General features: G+C 42.2%; 1 protein-coding gene across 4 annotated transcripts in view; it reads right to left on the bottom strand.

Annotated features, from left to right (window-relative positions):
• Positions 1–14,888, bottom strand: part of LOC133097893 (transducin-like enhancer protein 1) — an 87,230-nt gene that overhangs the window by 42,516 nt on the left and 29,826 nt on the right. Inside the window, exons 6-7 of one of the 4 annotated variants that reach the window (XM_061200312.1) lie at positions 13,777–13,881; positions 684–888 (exon numbers count right to left, since the gene is read on the bottom strand). In XM_061200312.1, coding sequence (XP_061056295.1) covers positions 684–888; positions 13,777–13,881 — 310 coding nt within the window. The remainder of the gene's footprint in view (positions 1–683; positions 889–13,776; positions 13,882–14,888) is intronic. The other 3 variants (XM_061200313.1, XM_061200314.1, XM_061200315.1) reach the window with 3 other exon arrangements.

The following is a 14,888-nucleotide window of genomic DNA, read 5'->3' as shown; positions in this document are numbered from 1 at the left end:
GAACAGAAATAAAAAAAAGGGGGGAATAATTAGAACACAAGCCCCAAACAGTTTTAAAAATGGCTTTTATTTATATAAGTCATTGCACATTCCTAATACAGTGATTTCCTGAAAATTACAGTATTTTGTAAACATAAGATTTACAGTTTAACCATACACAAAAGCCTATTTTTTTAAAATTTCTTGACAGAATAAATTACTTTTTTTCAAAAATTAGTCAAGTGCAATTTTGCCCAATATTTAATGCATACTAGAATTAAAGCCTATGAAACTAAGTAGTAACAGATGCAATTATCAAACCTTTCATTTGAACACATTCACTTTCAAATTTAACTTCTTATTTCGCCCCATTTAACAACATTACTTTCTTTGAAAATTACCCAATTAAGCAGTTAACAGTTTTCCATAATATGGTACAGGCCACTGGCATTAATGAGGCAGTTGCCAAGATGTCAAGATGCCTGCCATCTAAAGAGATGGAGAAATCTACAGATGCCCACGTTAAACCCTGAAAACCTCCAGGGTGAACTGTGTTTCAGTGGCCAAGCTGTGCGACAGACAGTTCCTCTTAGCTCATTGTTTGCTCTCTGAATGGGTTGGGGCTTTCTTTAGCGGTGCACAAACTTTGCAGCACTGTAAGAGTGTTAGGGCAAGGTCCTAATCCGGCTTGCCCGGCCTCTCACCTCTGTGGTGCTCTGCATCGTGGTGCTTCTTGTCATCTTTAATTGCCAAGTGAGACTGGCCACTCAGAGCACTAGACAGCGCCAGGAGGCCGGCACTGCCGCCGAGGGGCGGGATTCCAGGAGGCTGAAGTCCCGAAGGGTGAGGGGTGAGGGGCACTGGAGGTCCATGGCCGTGAGAAAGATGCTGAGCTTGCAACTGCTGCTGCTGTTGGTGGTGGTGGTGGTGAGAGAGGAAGAGGAGGAGGGAGAGAGAGGGAGGAGGTGGCAGTGGTGGCGGTGGTGGTGGCAACCGGAGAGAGAGCAGACGTGACAGGAGAGGATGGAGGAGACAGAACAGGAGGTTCGACACACACACACACACACACACACACACACAGACGACACACACACATACACAGACACACACACACACACACAGAGGAAGGGAGCAAGGAGAGAGACAGGGAGGAAAGAGAGAAAAAAATGTGGTTAGCACTTTCAGTCCATCAAAAGCTTTCATCTGCTCAGTTATTTGATATCATATAATCTTCCCAAAACATAATCCTCAGATTGACACTGTCACTTTCTGGCCTAACTCACCCCCTGAAAGTGTAGCTATTGATTATTAGCAAACCTGGATAAGTTAGTAAGCCCTCACACGGTGCTGAGTTCCATCTCTAAGCGCCTCCAAGGATGAAATCCAGTGCATCATTGAATCTAAGATGCCACAGATTTCAGACTCATTCTGACTTCAGAAAGGTTAAAACAGGGGAGGCGCAGATATGCATCCTATAATACAGTAACTATATTCTCAACTAGTCACCAGTTACTAGGTGACTCCATTGCACCCCAGCATTCTTGCGTTAACTTACCACAATGTTAGGATGAGACAAAACCAAACATTATCTTTAGTTAACAGAACTTAGAAAGCAGGAAGAACTAGCATCTCTCATGTACTTGTGTGCCCTTAGCTCATCAAGCCCTCACAGAATGGAGGAAGTATCGATATTCCCATTTCACAGATGGCCAGGGCTCAAGGCATTGAGTTTCTCCCACCAGGTGGCAGGGAAGTGAAGTCAACATAGGAAGGACCCTCATGGCTGTGCTCTAGTCACGGTACCACCACATACAGAGGGAGCCCTCAGGGAGCCACGCATGTGACAAATGGAAGGAACCTTAGAGACAAAACTTTGTTTATACCTTCCTTTCTCCGGAGCCCCATGCCCCAAACCCACCCCCCTCCCGTGTCACAGAGGAAAACACCAAGACTCAGGTCAAGAACCTTGCTGAGGAAAGCACTCCCACCAGCTGTGTGGGACTCCAAACACGATGACCAAGTCCCCGTTCCCAAATGCCTTCGCCTCTATCACTTAACCCATTCCAGAAGTTAGAAACCTGTTCACATTAGACTATCACTGCTCTCATCTATTATATTTAAGATATGTTGCAGGAAATGAAAAAGTACCCAAGCCATGGCCCTTGCACCATAAATCTGGCCACATTTCAGCTGTCCAACATAAAACTCGTCTTTGATGAGACAGTAAAAACGATTAAAGCTCAATTTCTAAGGTGTAATGTTAGGAAATTGTTAAGATTCTGATTTGTGCTTACTTCCCTGGGACTCAATTACTCGTTTTATTTATTACACCCTTGCACGTACTGAATATATTAGATCTTCACACCAGATCTTCAGCAATTTTCACCCTGACCACTGATCTTTGACTGAATCCTAAACATGCTTCCGGCACTCAAGAGCAAGAGAAAGCAGCACCTAAAAGGCAGAAATCGGCATCTAGTGTCATTTTACAGTAAATTTTCAACCACTCCTAGTATCTTTTAAAAAATCTTTAGGAGCCAACCTTCTCTTTAAACCTCCACTCCTTCCAAAGAGAGCACAGTTCTAATGCGAGGGAAACTGGAAAACGGGCGAGGTCAGAGCAGGCAGCATTAATAGTATTCTTGGAAAGTGTTTATAAACTACTCATTCACCATTTGAGATCATAATAACAACTTCTTTATGCATAAAATCACCTTCCTGTCATCCCAAAGACACTAATTCTTGCTCCGTCACCTTTTAAGAGCTTGGCAATAGCAGGACATAAAACTGAAGGAGCTGGCACAGCATCACGGTCCACTAGGCATGCTCATTAGCACTTAATTAGGAACTAGACACCTGCCATAAGAAATGTGCTCGGAGAAAGAGGAGGAACAGGTCTGCCCTACCAGCGATTACTATCATTACTCAGAGTAAAAGCAATGTCCGGCTTCTTGGGGGGAAAGGCAGTGATGCATACACAAGCGGGTACAGTGGGGTAATTAAGCACGGCACTGATTAAAGAAGATGAGAGAGGCTAAGCAGAGGGGAAGGAATTTAACTATAGTTAAATAGTTAAGGGTGGAGGATACCAACCCTATCACCCTTCCCTGCACCCCACCCCCAGGCCCCCTCTAAAATTCCCCCCCAAATGGAGACACCAAAAAACAACTCCAGACGTGTGATTTTACGTGAGAGCAAAGGCAGTCTCAGGTGCTATTTGGATATGCTAGAAGGAAGCAGATTTTCTGCCAAGCCCAAGCTGGTTTTTGGAAAGATGAACTGGAAAGCATTCTCTGATGTACTATTGAAAAGAAAGACTAAGCTTATAAAATAAAGGGGCTTTGCCACAGCTGTGAAACAGACCTGCAAAGTTAAACTCAACCTTTAGGCAAATAGCTCTCAACAGGGCTATCCAACAGCCTAACTGGCCATGGCTAAGTCCCACCTCTAGCCTGCTCCAGCTTTCCAGGCCCCTTGAAGAGATAGCTCACTGCCCATTATTAGAGGCAATTAGGTTCTTCCATCCTTAGCTTGGCGATCTTGAAAGCTCCTTCTTCCTCCTTTTTTTTTAAAAAAGCATAAATCCTATCACAAAATGAAAGGAGTACTAACTAGGTAGCGACAGGATGAGTCACAGCTATTGAAGATGCTGTAGACCCAAGAAACGTGGATACTGCTGCCTCACATTCTACTTCTTTATCCTACCATGCAGCGCTCCTAGATAATATTTCCAGCTTCCTTATCTGGCCTCAGCTCAGAATACACCAGAGGGAGGAAGGGTGGGCGGGCATAATGGCTCCCATTTCACAGATGAAAGAGTGGCTTGCCGTGGGGCTCATAGCCAGAACAATGATGGCAAAGCTTTTATTCCCTAGAACAGCATTTCTCCTGTGACCCCAGCAGCCCAGTCCTGTTCACAAGGAATCAGCTGCAGACCTAGTGTTCCCAAGCAAGGGGAAGGAAGAGGGCAATCTCTTCCTCCACCGAGGACCTCACGTTTCTCCCTTCCCAGGTAAGGAGATACTCTTGAGGGTATGCAATACTGCACACCCAGAGACAATCCACATTCACTATTGGGCATTTACCCGGAAATAAAACCATCTTCACGATGCAACCTCACCAGCAGTGACAGATGGGAATTTGTTCTTAGATTTATGACTCACGAGTGCCATCTCTCCAGTCCCCACTTTCCAATACCCTACATCTGAAAAAGGAAAGTATCTTTTGCTCTAGCTCTCTTCCAAGGAAGCTGATAAAGAAGAATCAAGCTGAAACAGAGATAGTTCTGGCTTCTCTCAGAAGAAGATGCTTAATAAGTAATAAGTGTTATTTCTAAGATAAAAAATTTATTGAAATGAATAGAGGGCCCACATCCAGGAGATTGAAACAACTGACTCCAAAAGGGCAGTCCACTTGCCCCATGTGTCCTAAAGAACATTTTTTTCTCAACACGGCTTACCTGGGACAGACTAGTACTCATCATCTTCAGCAAAAGGAAGAAACATGAATGTTACTTAAAAATATATGCTACAAAAAAAGAGATCCTGACATTGCTATATAGCCAGCAACACATCAAAAAATCCAACGGCTCTGCCAATTAGGGGAATTTACATGAATCAGTCCTCCATAGACCCAAACCTACCCAAATCATCAGGGAAACTGTATAATGTTTCTCAACATGACAGCAAGGCTGGCTGGGAAAATTCAACCTTCTACCCATTCATTAGCTTGCACTAATTAGTAAACATTTTCTTTAAGTTAATGCTTATAGATTTATACATCACAGAACACATAAGCAACACAGTTTATAAAGCTATCAGAAAAGGCATTTCTGATGAACAATGGTGGTTTGGGGTAATACGTATCAATCTAGACTGGTAGCTCTTAAACAATTTCAGCACCACTTTCCCCACCCCAGGGACATTTGGCAACATCTAGAGACATTTGTGGTTGTCACAACTGGAAGGGAAAGACGAGTAGAAGTGTTGCTGGCATCTAGTAGGTAGAGGCTGGGGATGCTGTTAAACGTCCTACAATGCACCGGACAGCCCCCAGCACAGAGAATTCATGAGCCCAAAATGTCAACAGTGCTGAGGGTGAGAAATTCTGGTCTCAATCTAAGCTGGAATTCTGTCCCATTACATTAGAACCCATGTTCTTATATGCCAAAGGACTTGCCAAATTGTTGCTTAAAAACCAGAAGTACTTTAAAATATTCACTTTTCACTGTCCCTTCCCCATCGAGTACCTTGTCACAGCTCAAAAAAAATGAGCCTCTGCTTCCTAATGCTGACTCCACTAACAATTCAAAACAAAACAAACAAACAGAAACTTCACATTTTACAAAACAATTTGGGAAAAGAGCTACAATGGGAACTTTTACATACTGTTCTGGTGCCTCAAAGGTGATTAGGGAAAGGTTTAGTTTGGGGCATAAGGAGATAAATGTACTTGTTCTTAACCCAAACAATTTGAATAGGCTGGGAATGAGACAAGTAAAACAAACACCAAACACTGAGTCAGTGATACTGAAAACCCGCAAGGAATAAAATAACCTCATCCATGTCAAACAACAGCCACATATTTAGAATTTTAATTCACATTTCACCCAGTGCAGACTGGGTCAATTATGTTGCTATATGAAATTGACTTTGCTGTTTACATTCAGAGCCTTAATATAACTGTGCAGTGGTTTCTACATTTTTGTTTCTAAAACAGGTGTAGCACAGGGTTTATCACCACAGAGCTGCCTATACAAGTGGAAAGGACACCAGAATAAAAACGAAGGCCAACGTCCCTCTCATCCCAACTAGACGCTAATAAGTTCCTTATCACCAACCACTGAATTTCTGAAATTTAACCCACTTTATAACCTTTGGGAAAACTATGTCACACAGATCACAAACTGAACCCAACCAGAACTAAAACCATGCCCCAAAATAGCATCTTTAATGCTAAAAGCGTGACAGTAAGTGGCATTTATAGCACTTGGTATTTAAACACTTTTAAAGGGGGGAAAAAAAGTGAAAAGTAGCATTTATTGACAGTTCTCTCCAAGTCATTCTTCCTTGATTTTCTGCTATTTCTCTGTTATTTAAAACACTCAGTTCTTATCTTGGGAGAGTGCAGAAAAAGAAAATTGGTATGCTATGATAAACAAGTGGGAAAAGTGGGGAAGAGCTATGTGGCAGGAGAAACATCAAGGACACTACTACAGGAGTTATCTGAAAACTTCCCATCATGTGGATGGCCTCTCGCGTGAAGGGGGCAAGGGTGATAAACAGGCAGAAACTGCTTGCTGGGGCCAAGAATTCGCAAGCCACTTGAAGACAATAAAATAAATAAATACATAAATCCACTGAGAGGCTCCATCTCGATGCAGGAGCACACAGAAAATGAGATGCAGAAGCAACACTGATGGCCTGTACGTAGGCAGGCACCAAGATGAAGGCCTAAAATTCTCAAAAGGATCTAAACTCGTCTTTACTGTTTCTGCATTTCAGCTAATCCACACAGGCCAACTCATTCTGCATCATCCCCCTGACTTATTCATCCTACCTGCCCTGGGTGTCTGTTTCCGTCGTGACTTAAAAGACCTAAACTAGAATAAGATTTTTAAAAGCCATGTTTACTTAGGTAGATCCACTTCTAAAATCATGCAGAACCTAGTGGCAAGACGGGAATAAAGACACAGACCTACTAGAGAATGGACTTGAGGATATGGGGAGGGGGAGGGGTAAGATGTGACAGGGTGAGAGAGTGGCATGGACATATATACACTACCAAATGTAAAATCGATAGCTAGTGGGAAGCAGCCGCATAGCACAGGGAGATCAGCTCGGTGCTTTGTGACCACCTAGAGGGGTGGGATGGGGAGGGTGGGAGGGAGGGAGACGCAAGAGGGAAGAGATATGGGAACATGTGTATATGTATAACTGATTCACTTTGTTATAAAGCAGAAACTAACACACCATGGCAAAGCAATTATACTCCAATAAAGATGTTTAAAAAAAAAAAAAAACCATATAAGGTTTCGATGAAAAGATGCTCAGCATCATCAGCCATCAGAGAAATGCAAATCAAAACCACAAAAGAGACAGCGCGTCACACCCACTAGGAGGGCTAGAATCAAAACAATGGACAATAACAGGTGTTGGAGAAGAAGCAGAGAAACTGGAATTCTCATCCACTGCTGGGGGGAATGTAAAATGGTACAGCCACTTGGTTGTTTAAGCTAAATGGAGTTACCATATGCCCCAGAGTTCCATTCCTAGATATAAACACCAGATAAAAGAAAACATGTCCACACAAAAATTTGTACACAAATGTTCACAGCAGCATTATTCATAATAGTCAAGAGGTGGAAACAACCTAAATGACCAGCAACTGATTGGATAAACAAATGCAGCATATTGATGAAATGGAGTATCATTCATCAATAAAAAGGACTGAAGTACTTGCTACAACATCTATAGACCCTGAAAACATTATGCAAGTGAAATAAGCCAGACACAAAAGGCCACATATCATATGATTCCATTTATATGAAATGTTCAGAACAGGCAAATCCACAGAGATAGAAAGATTAGTGGTTGCCAGGGGGTTGAGGGGAGGGGGCATGGGGCCTGACTACTAATGAATATGGGTTTATTTTTGGAGTGATGAAAATGTTCAAGAATTAGATAGTAGTGATGGCTGTAAAAGTCTGTGAATATACTAAAAACCACGGAGCTGTGTGCGTTTAAAAGGGTGAATGATATGGTACGTTAAGTCATCTATCAATTAAAAAAAACTGCATAGATCTAATTTCTAAAATGAGATGCTCAACTTTCTATTCTGAAGATTTTTCTTCTTCCTCTGAAAAGAGGGAAAATGTTATAATGTCTTCTTCTAAGAAATCCAAATAAAAATCATACGAAAATATATGGGGAAATGAACAAGTAGACAATGCTTCAGTAAGTTTCCTAATAAATAAAAAGCACACTGCCTAATTCACTAGAACCCAGACACTGAAGCCAAGCTCTACATTTGTCAGAGATACCTAGCTGTACCCTCAGTTAAACAAAAAAAAAAAACTAGCTCGACCTAAAGGAGAGGTAGGATGCATAAAAGACTTCTCTGCGATATTGCGCCATCTCTTTGGAAAATTAATAAAAGGGCTAGACTGGTGGAATTTAAGTGGCAGGTATGTCACTAAACAGAAGCTGGTAGAGCTGGAAGATCCATGTTTGTTGTCATCATTTTATTTACTCCCTTTGGTAGCAGGCTATGCATTATTCTCTCAGGGTGAATTTGTTTTATAAAGAAACTTACAGCTGGGTTATTGATGGGCTTTCCAGGGATTAACTGCATACTCATAAGAATAAGAGGCTAACCTCATCCTCTTAAACTTCCTACACTACAATCCTATAGATGTCTGACAGCTACAGCCAGAGGAAAAAAATAATCCAACATTTTTGCTAATCCTTAAACCAATCATCTCCTGCAACAATAGGGAGTCCTTTAGGTCTACAACTCAATCTCTCAAGGACAGGAAGGCTCCTTCTGCAGACACATCAGGAGTTTGTATTCACAGCCATCACCTACATAAATACACATAGACACCACAAACCACCCTAGACTTCTTTTATTTCATACTAAGTTGTTTTAAAGTATAGAGAATTATAAATTTGCCTATGGAACAGGAGTATACACACATGACCAGTAACTGGAGCCCCAAACCTGAGCCCCATAGGCCTTGACAGAAGTTATATTCACGGAAAGTAAGTCAGATCACATCCAAATAAATGAGAAAGGACAAAAAACGTTGCTTACATTAACCCCAAATTTCCCTGAGTTCCTGACGTTCATAGCACTGCTATGGGAAATTGTTTAAATTTTCTTATATCCAACAGTCAGCATCAAGGCAGCTATCAGAAATCTGGCATTTTGTGGTAGGGGAACTGTTCATCTGTCCATGTCTTCTAACTCTTCTCTCCTTCCAATTCTATCACAAGGATCCCCGTCACCTCTCAGAGCCAGCAAACGGCCTGGTGCCCTTTCCTCTTTATGTTGAGTAAGGAAGCCAACGATGCCTTGTCCTCACATTTTTGCTTCTCAAACCTCTCCATCTGTTCCCCTAACTTAACTTTCCCCCCGGTTCTGAACTTTAATAAGTTTGTTCGTCAAAAGTTAAATGGCAGTGCTTTTGCACTTCTGAGTCCTTATTAAAAATCATTCAAGCACGACAACTTAATGGCAGGAGCAGAGCATCTGGCTGGGTCTAATCTCAAACACCAACATCCATGTAACCACCAGAAAAGACAAAGGAGGAGGTGACCTGCTGCTAGGAGCAATCGCCCCTTCACAGGAGCTTGGCCAACTGGACCCAGAGATCTGCTACAGGTGCTGAGAGAAACCAGGCAGACAAAACCTCAGTTCAGGGTGTCAGCACCACATGCTCATTGAAGGCTGCCAGCCAAGGTCTTACCCCCACAAAAGCCATGCAAGGTAAATGGTATTATCCATTATCCTGTAGAAGGACGCTGATAGAGGTTAACTGGCTGTACAAGGTCACAAAGCTAAAAAGTGGCAGTGCCAGGACTTCCCTGGTGGTCCAGTGGTTAAGAATCCACGTTCCAATGCAGGGGACACAGGTTCAATCCCTGGTCTGGGAACTAAGATCCCACATGCCATAGGGCAACTAAGCCCGTGTGCCGCAACCACTGAGCATGCAGGCCACAACTAGACAGCCCGCGTGCCACAACTAGAGAGAAGCCCACGCCCCGCAACAAAAGATCCCAGGTGCCACAACTAAGAGCCCATGCAGCCAAAAATAAAATAAATAAATATTTTTTAAAAATAAAAATAAAAAGTGGCAGTGCAAAGTGTCCCAACCAAGTGCATCTCATCCTAGGCCCAGGTTTTGTCCAGGTTAACACAATACAAACGGTCTTAGAAAGATGAGCATAAAACACTGAGAAGTTAGGCAGTAGGTACTTGGTTAGAAATAGATATACAACTATGTAACTGTTTTAATAAAGAAAATCATACTCTGCTAATTATTCTTTTATTCTTCTACTTTTTAATCAAAAAGCAACCATGTTTCTTTAGGGGGGTGGGAAAACTTGGCTGAGAAGAAGCACAAGGGGACTTCCTGGGGAGGTGGGAACAAGCTGCACCCAGAGAGGAGTGTGGGCTACAGGGTGTGTGCATGTGCCAGGATCAATCTGTACACTCAGGAGCTGTGCATCTCACCTGTGAATTACACATCAATTTTTTAAAAATCTGTGTGTGTACAGGTATGTATATATCCATATCTATATTTATATGATTTATATTAATTATACGTGATGTAAACCCAATTATACGTGATATAAACCCAATTAAAAGATAACATTAATTATCTGGAATCCCAATCTCAACTTAAAATCAATTACGTAGTATCAGAGCAGGTAGAAGAGAGCTCTTAGTTCCCAACTCCCCAAATACTACAATGGGGAATGATCTGAAGAGCCCGTCCGTCAATTTTCCTTTCCTTCAGGTAGCCATTAGCTATCCCACAAATAAAATGTTACATCAGTCAATAACCTATTTCATTTTGAGCATTTTTAATAGCATTCCAAACTAAAAAAATCTTTGAGGAATGCTGATTAAATTGTGGAGACTATCCTGATGTTTGGGGGGAAAAAAAAAAAAACCCAAGGTTCAAATAAATAAGTTTCCTTCCCACAACACAATGAACTTGTTTTCTCAAGTACAAGGGAGTTTGTGCCAAACCAAATAAACTCTGTATCTATTAAGATCTCTGCATTTTTATTGTTACAAGAACATAACATGTTTAAGAGCAAAAGAGCTTATAAAAAGAAAAATTCAAAAAGTAGGGTTGCACTTATTAGTCTGCCAATTACCAAATGTGCCATCAGTCAAGCTGTTTAAAAAAAGTATAACAAAAAATATCTCAATAGTTTCTCCAAGTATCAAATATCTAAGAAGCTTATCTTTCTTAAATACCAGGAATCTATGTAAGTTGAAGGCAGGTGCTGTGGTGAAAAAGATTTAAAATTTAGTATTTTCCGTCAGATATGAGAACTAAGTTTTCTATGCTGGTGAGAAATGGGCACCGTTAATTCACTCTACAAAAATGGAAAAAACTATAACCTCTCTCGTCCTCCTAAAAGAGCAGCCACAGTCCCAGGACACAGCTGAGCTTACCTAGAAGCCTGGTGTCCTTGAGAAGATTTAACTTTTTCCAGGTTTGCTAAAGAGAAATATCTGTAGCCCTGTCAAGCAAGCAGTAAGCTCCTTGATTGTACCTTAAAGGGAATGAGAATGTTTCAGCTCATTTGCATTTTAAAGGGTACTCTTTCATGATCTTTCACACTTGTAATAGATGTCTAAACCGTTAAATTACTATTTCTTTTCTTAGCTTGAAAGTCGATGCAGACGAAGAGCATGGCCTCTCCCAGTGTTCTTTACCCTAAGTCGGTCCCTGAACAATACTGACAGCTGCTATCAGACCGGGCTGCATTTACCCTGCGCGCAGCTGCTGCTTGTAGGAACAGACAGCCTCCCAGAGCCTCCTCCCCTCTGGGGAGACAGGCTGACACACTGCATGTTCAATGAAGGGGTGCAAAGGTCTGCTGAATTGTCAACCCAATTTTATGCTACTTCGATTTTCCAGGACGCGCACAATTCCTTTCAAGCAAAAATCAAGCATACGCCACAGCATGAAACTTATGGTGCGGGATAATTATTGATCACTACAAACTTTAAAAGAGCCTGCTGACATAAATTAATATACTGATCCAAAAATTACAATTATAAAAGCCGCACATGCCAGTATGCTGAAGACCTGCAACTGGCATTAAGTCTTGTGCTGGGCCCAATTCACTGATCTGGGTTATTGTTGCTAGCTATCGGAGCTAATCTGCCTTTATAATCTCAACAACATGTTTCCTGGACTAAAGCCATTCATAAAATTAGCGATTCATCTGCCCTTCTAAAACAACCTGCTATTTTTATTTTCTGATTCAACTCAAAATGAGTATTACCTATAAACATCTGGTTAACACAATTTCCTCCTTTCTAATGGATAGGATTGGGCAGTGCCTTTGAGAATGTAAGAGTACAAAGTTTTACCACTGAGAGATGATACGTAAAAATTTAGAGCCTATCAGAAAACAAACATGTTCCACAAAGTGTAACTGGGTACTTGAGAACTGCTTTGCATATGTTTTCCTTTAATCAAAACAGGCTTTTCCATCCTCATTCATCTGGGCTAAAAAATTCTGTGCTCGAGCTACAAGTACAATTTGCTATTAGTCTTTGTTAATCAAACACGGTACATGCAAAAGTACCAGTGAATATTTGATTTGATCTCTGAAATAAAGCAATTCATTACACAAGAAAAGGGTACAGAAGGCAGCAGACAAATGCAGATGTAATTGTGTTTTTTGTTGAATGTGATTAGAGAGCCCACTAAGTAACAGTCAAACATGTGACACTAAGGGGGAGAGATGCAGAGCCCAGACCTGTGGGGAAGAGGAGGAGGGAAGAATTGTTTATGCAGAGCTAAGCTGTCAAGTGTAATAAAGCAGCTTGAATAAAATTTAAGCTGAAAATCCACTGAAGCTCCCCATTTCAGGGAGGAAAAAGCTATTAAAAGGAAATGAAGGTCACCCTCCCAGTTTATTTCACCTAATTGACTGCCAATAGCTTACCACAGGCAACCCGACTGCAGATCTGCAATTGAGAAACTGATGAAAGGAGAGTTTTCAAGCTGAGGCTCATTCTTTAATCCTCCTTGGCTCTTATGTTTTTTCTCCATCTCCAGTTGGGATGTAATTTTAAACCCTGATGGATTAACTGGTTCCATTGTCTGTGGCCGTCACTGCACTATGGCACTCTTAATCCGTACAGCAGCATGTCTAATTATCATTACAAAGTGTCTGAGGGAACTATAAAGACCAGCAGGGCATCTTCTCACAAGCAATTAACATAAATTGATAAATGAGTGATTTGAATCCGCTCAAGGCACTCACATATGAATAAAATCAGAAAGGACGGTCCCTTATTTCAGCTACTTCTTTGGCTTAGTCTGGAAGGGCAGAAAACATGAGAACCGTCCTGGATCCTGCAGTGAGGGGGCGGGGGGATGAACTCATGCAGGGGATGGACCCAACAGTTCACCAGGCTCATGAATGCAGAGCAAACGACTTGTGATTGACAACCAGTTGCCAGCAAGGAGCACTAACTGAAGTCAACCCAGGAGAGCAGAAACCTGGTGAAAGGCTAGAGGGCACTAGGGCAGACAATCATCACTTCTTCAGCAGCAAGAGGGCTTTCTTTTCATTGGGGTGCCACTTAAAAATTCATGAAAGAGGCACAAGAAAAGCAAAACAGTTATGCATAGGTTCTAATACCCTGGGAAAGCAAAATGCAAACAAGCAAAAGACAACGAAATGAAATAATGCCGAGCTACGTCTTGACCTCACTGGGATCTAAAGTTTATACAACAGAAGTAAGGAAAGTACGTATTTAAAACCCTTGCCAAAGCTTTAACCTAAGGGAGCAGGATAAACTACATTTATTTTTCCATTGAAAAGAAGATTTATTTTTTCTTCCCCTCCTAAAAATGTTTCTATCATCTCCCTTATGCTAATCTTTCTTCCCCTACACACCTCAGCATACCTGACACTGCCACCCCCTGCCCCCCGGCTTATCAAATGGGTTAAGATTAAGAGACACAACATTATATATAGATAGATAGATATTAAGCCAACAAATTAAGAAGAAATGAAAGCTGGTTATACACACTGTAGGAGGTAGACCTGGTAGGCCACGTACCCCGATGATGGCATTCAGCTCTGCCATGGTCACCTGTTTGGCACGTTCGACAGCCTGGGCCACCTGCTGTTGATGCTTTGAAAACAAGGAGAAGGGAAAAGTGTTAGCAAGGCAGCCAAGACCTTCACTGTACCTTCCAACAATAAGACAAATGCCACATGTGGTGCAGACTGAAGTGTAATATGTCTTTAAATGTGAACTTGCTCGAGCACACATTGTTCCACAGAACACACAGACAAGCAGCAAAGGAAAACTGAGAGTGGTGCATCCCTCATTTCTAACCAACACCAGTTACCACTTAACTTCTGATGGGAATCTGGGGCTCGGAATGGTAGAAAGTCAAAGGAGGACATCAAAAATGGTAACGTGAGGCCTTAGAAAATAAACAGTATGGGATCTGGAAGATCACCCTGGTTCTCAAAGGGGGTTTGCTATGATAAGTTTGAGCAGGAAAAGTTTACAGCCATTTAAAAACACCCCTTTTGATACTTAAAATTTAAATATTAAACCTGTAATCACTTCTCTGGTCAACAAATCTCAACCCACCAGTTGGTTTTGGAAACTCTGGGAATTCCTCTCCTCCTTTAGCCCCTAGATGTTTCACCCTCCACAGGGGAAAGGAAAGACCCCGCTCCCCGCCCCCCACACACTCTGAGATCACAGGCTGGAAACAGCCTGCGCACCTCCCAGCTCCACTCACAAATAAAAACAAAGCCACAGGTCTCTTTGGGAGAAAGGAAACTGTAGCAGAGACCAGGATTACTAAAATCTAATGAACAACAGGCTTCAAAAGGCCAACAGGGGACCTCCCTGGTGGCGCAGTGGCTAAAATCCACCTACCGGGCTTCCCTGGTGGCGCAGTGGTTGAGAATCTGCCTGCCAATGCAGGGGACACGGGTTCGAGCCCTGGTCTGGGAAGATCCCACATGCCGCGGAGCAACTAGGCCCGTGAGCCACAACTACTGAGCCTGCGCGTCTGGAGCTTGTGCTCCGCAACAAGAAAGGCCGCGACAGTGAGAGGCCCGCGCACTGCGATGAAGAGTGGCCCCCGCTCGCCACAACTAGAGAAAGCCCTCAAACAG

This window comes from Eubalaena glacialis, chromosome 9, assembly GCF_028564815.1.
Source record: "Eubalaena glacialis isolate mEubGla1 chromosome 9, mEubGla1.1.hap2.+ XY, whole genome shotgun sequence".
In the NCBI taxonomy this organism is placed as follows: domain Eukaryota; kingdom Metazoa; phylum Chordata; class Mammalia; order Artiodactyla; family Balaenidae; genus Eubalaena; species Eubalaena glacialis.
This window is presented reverse-complemented; position numbering and strand designations above follow the sequence as displayed.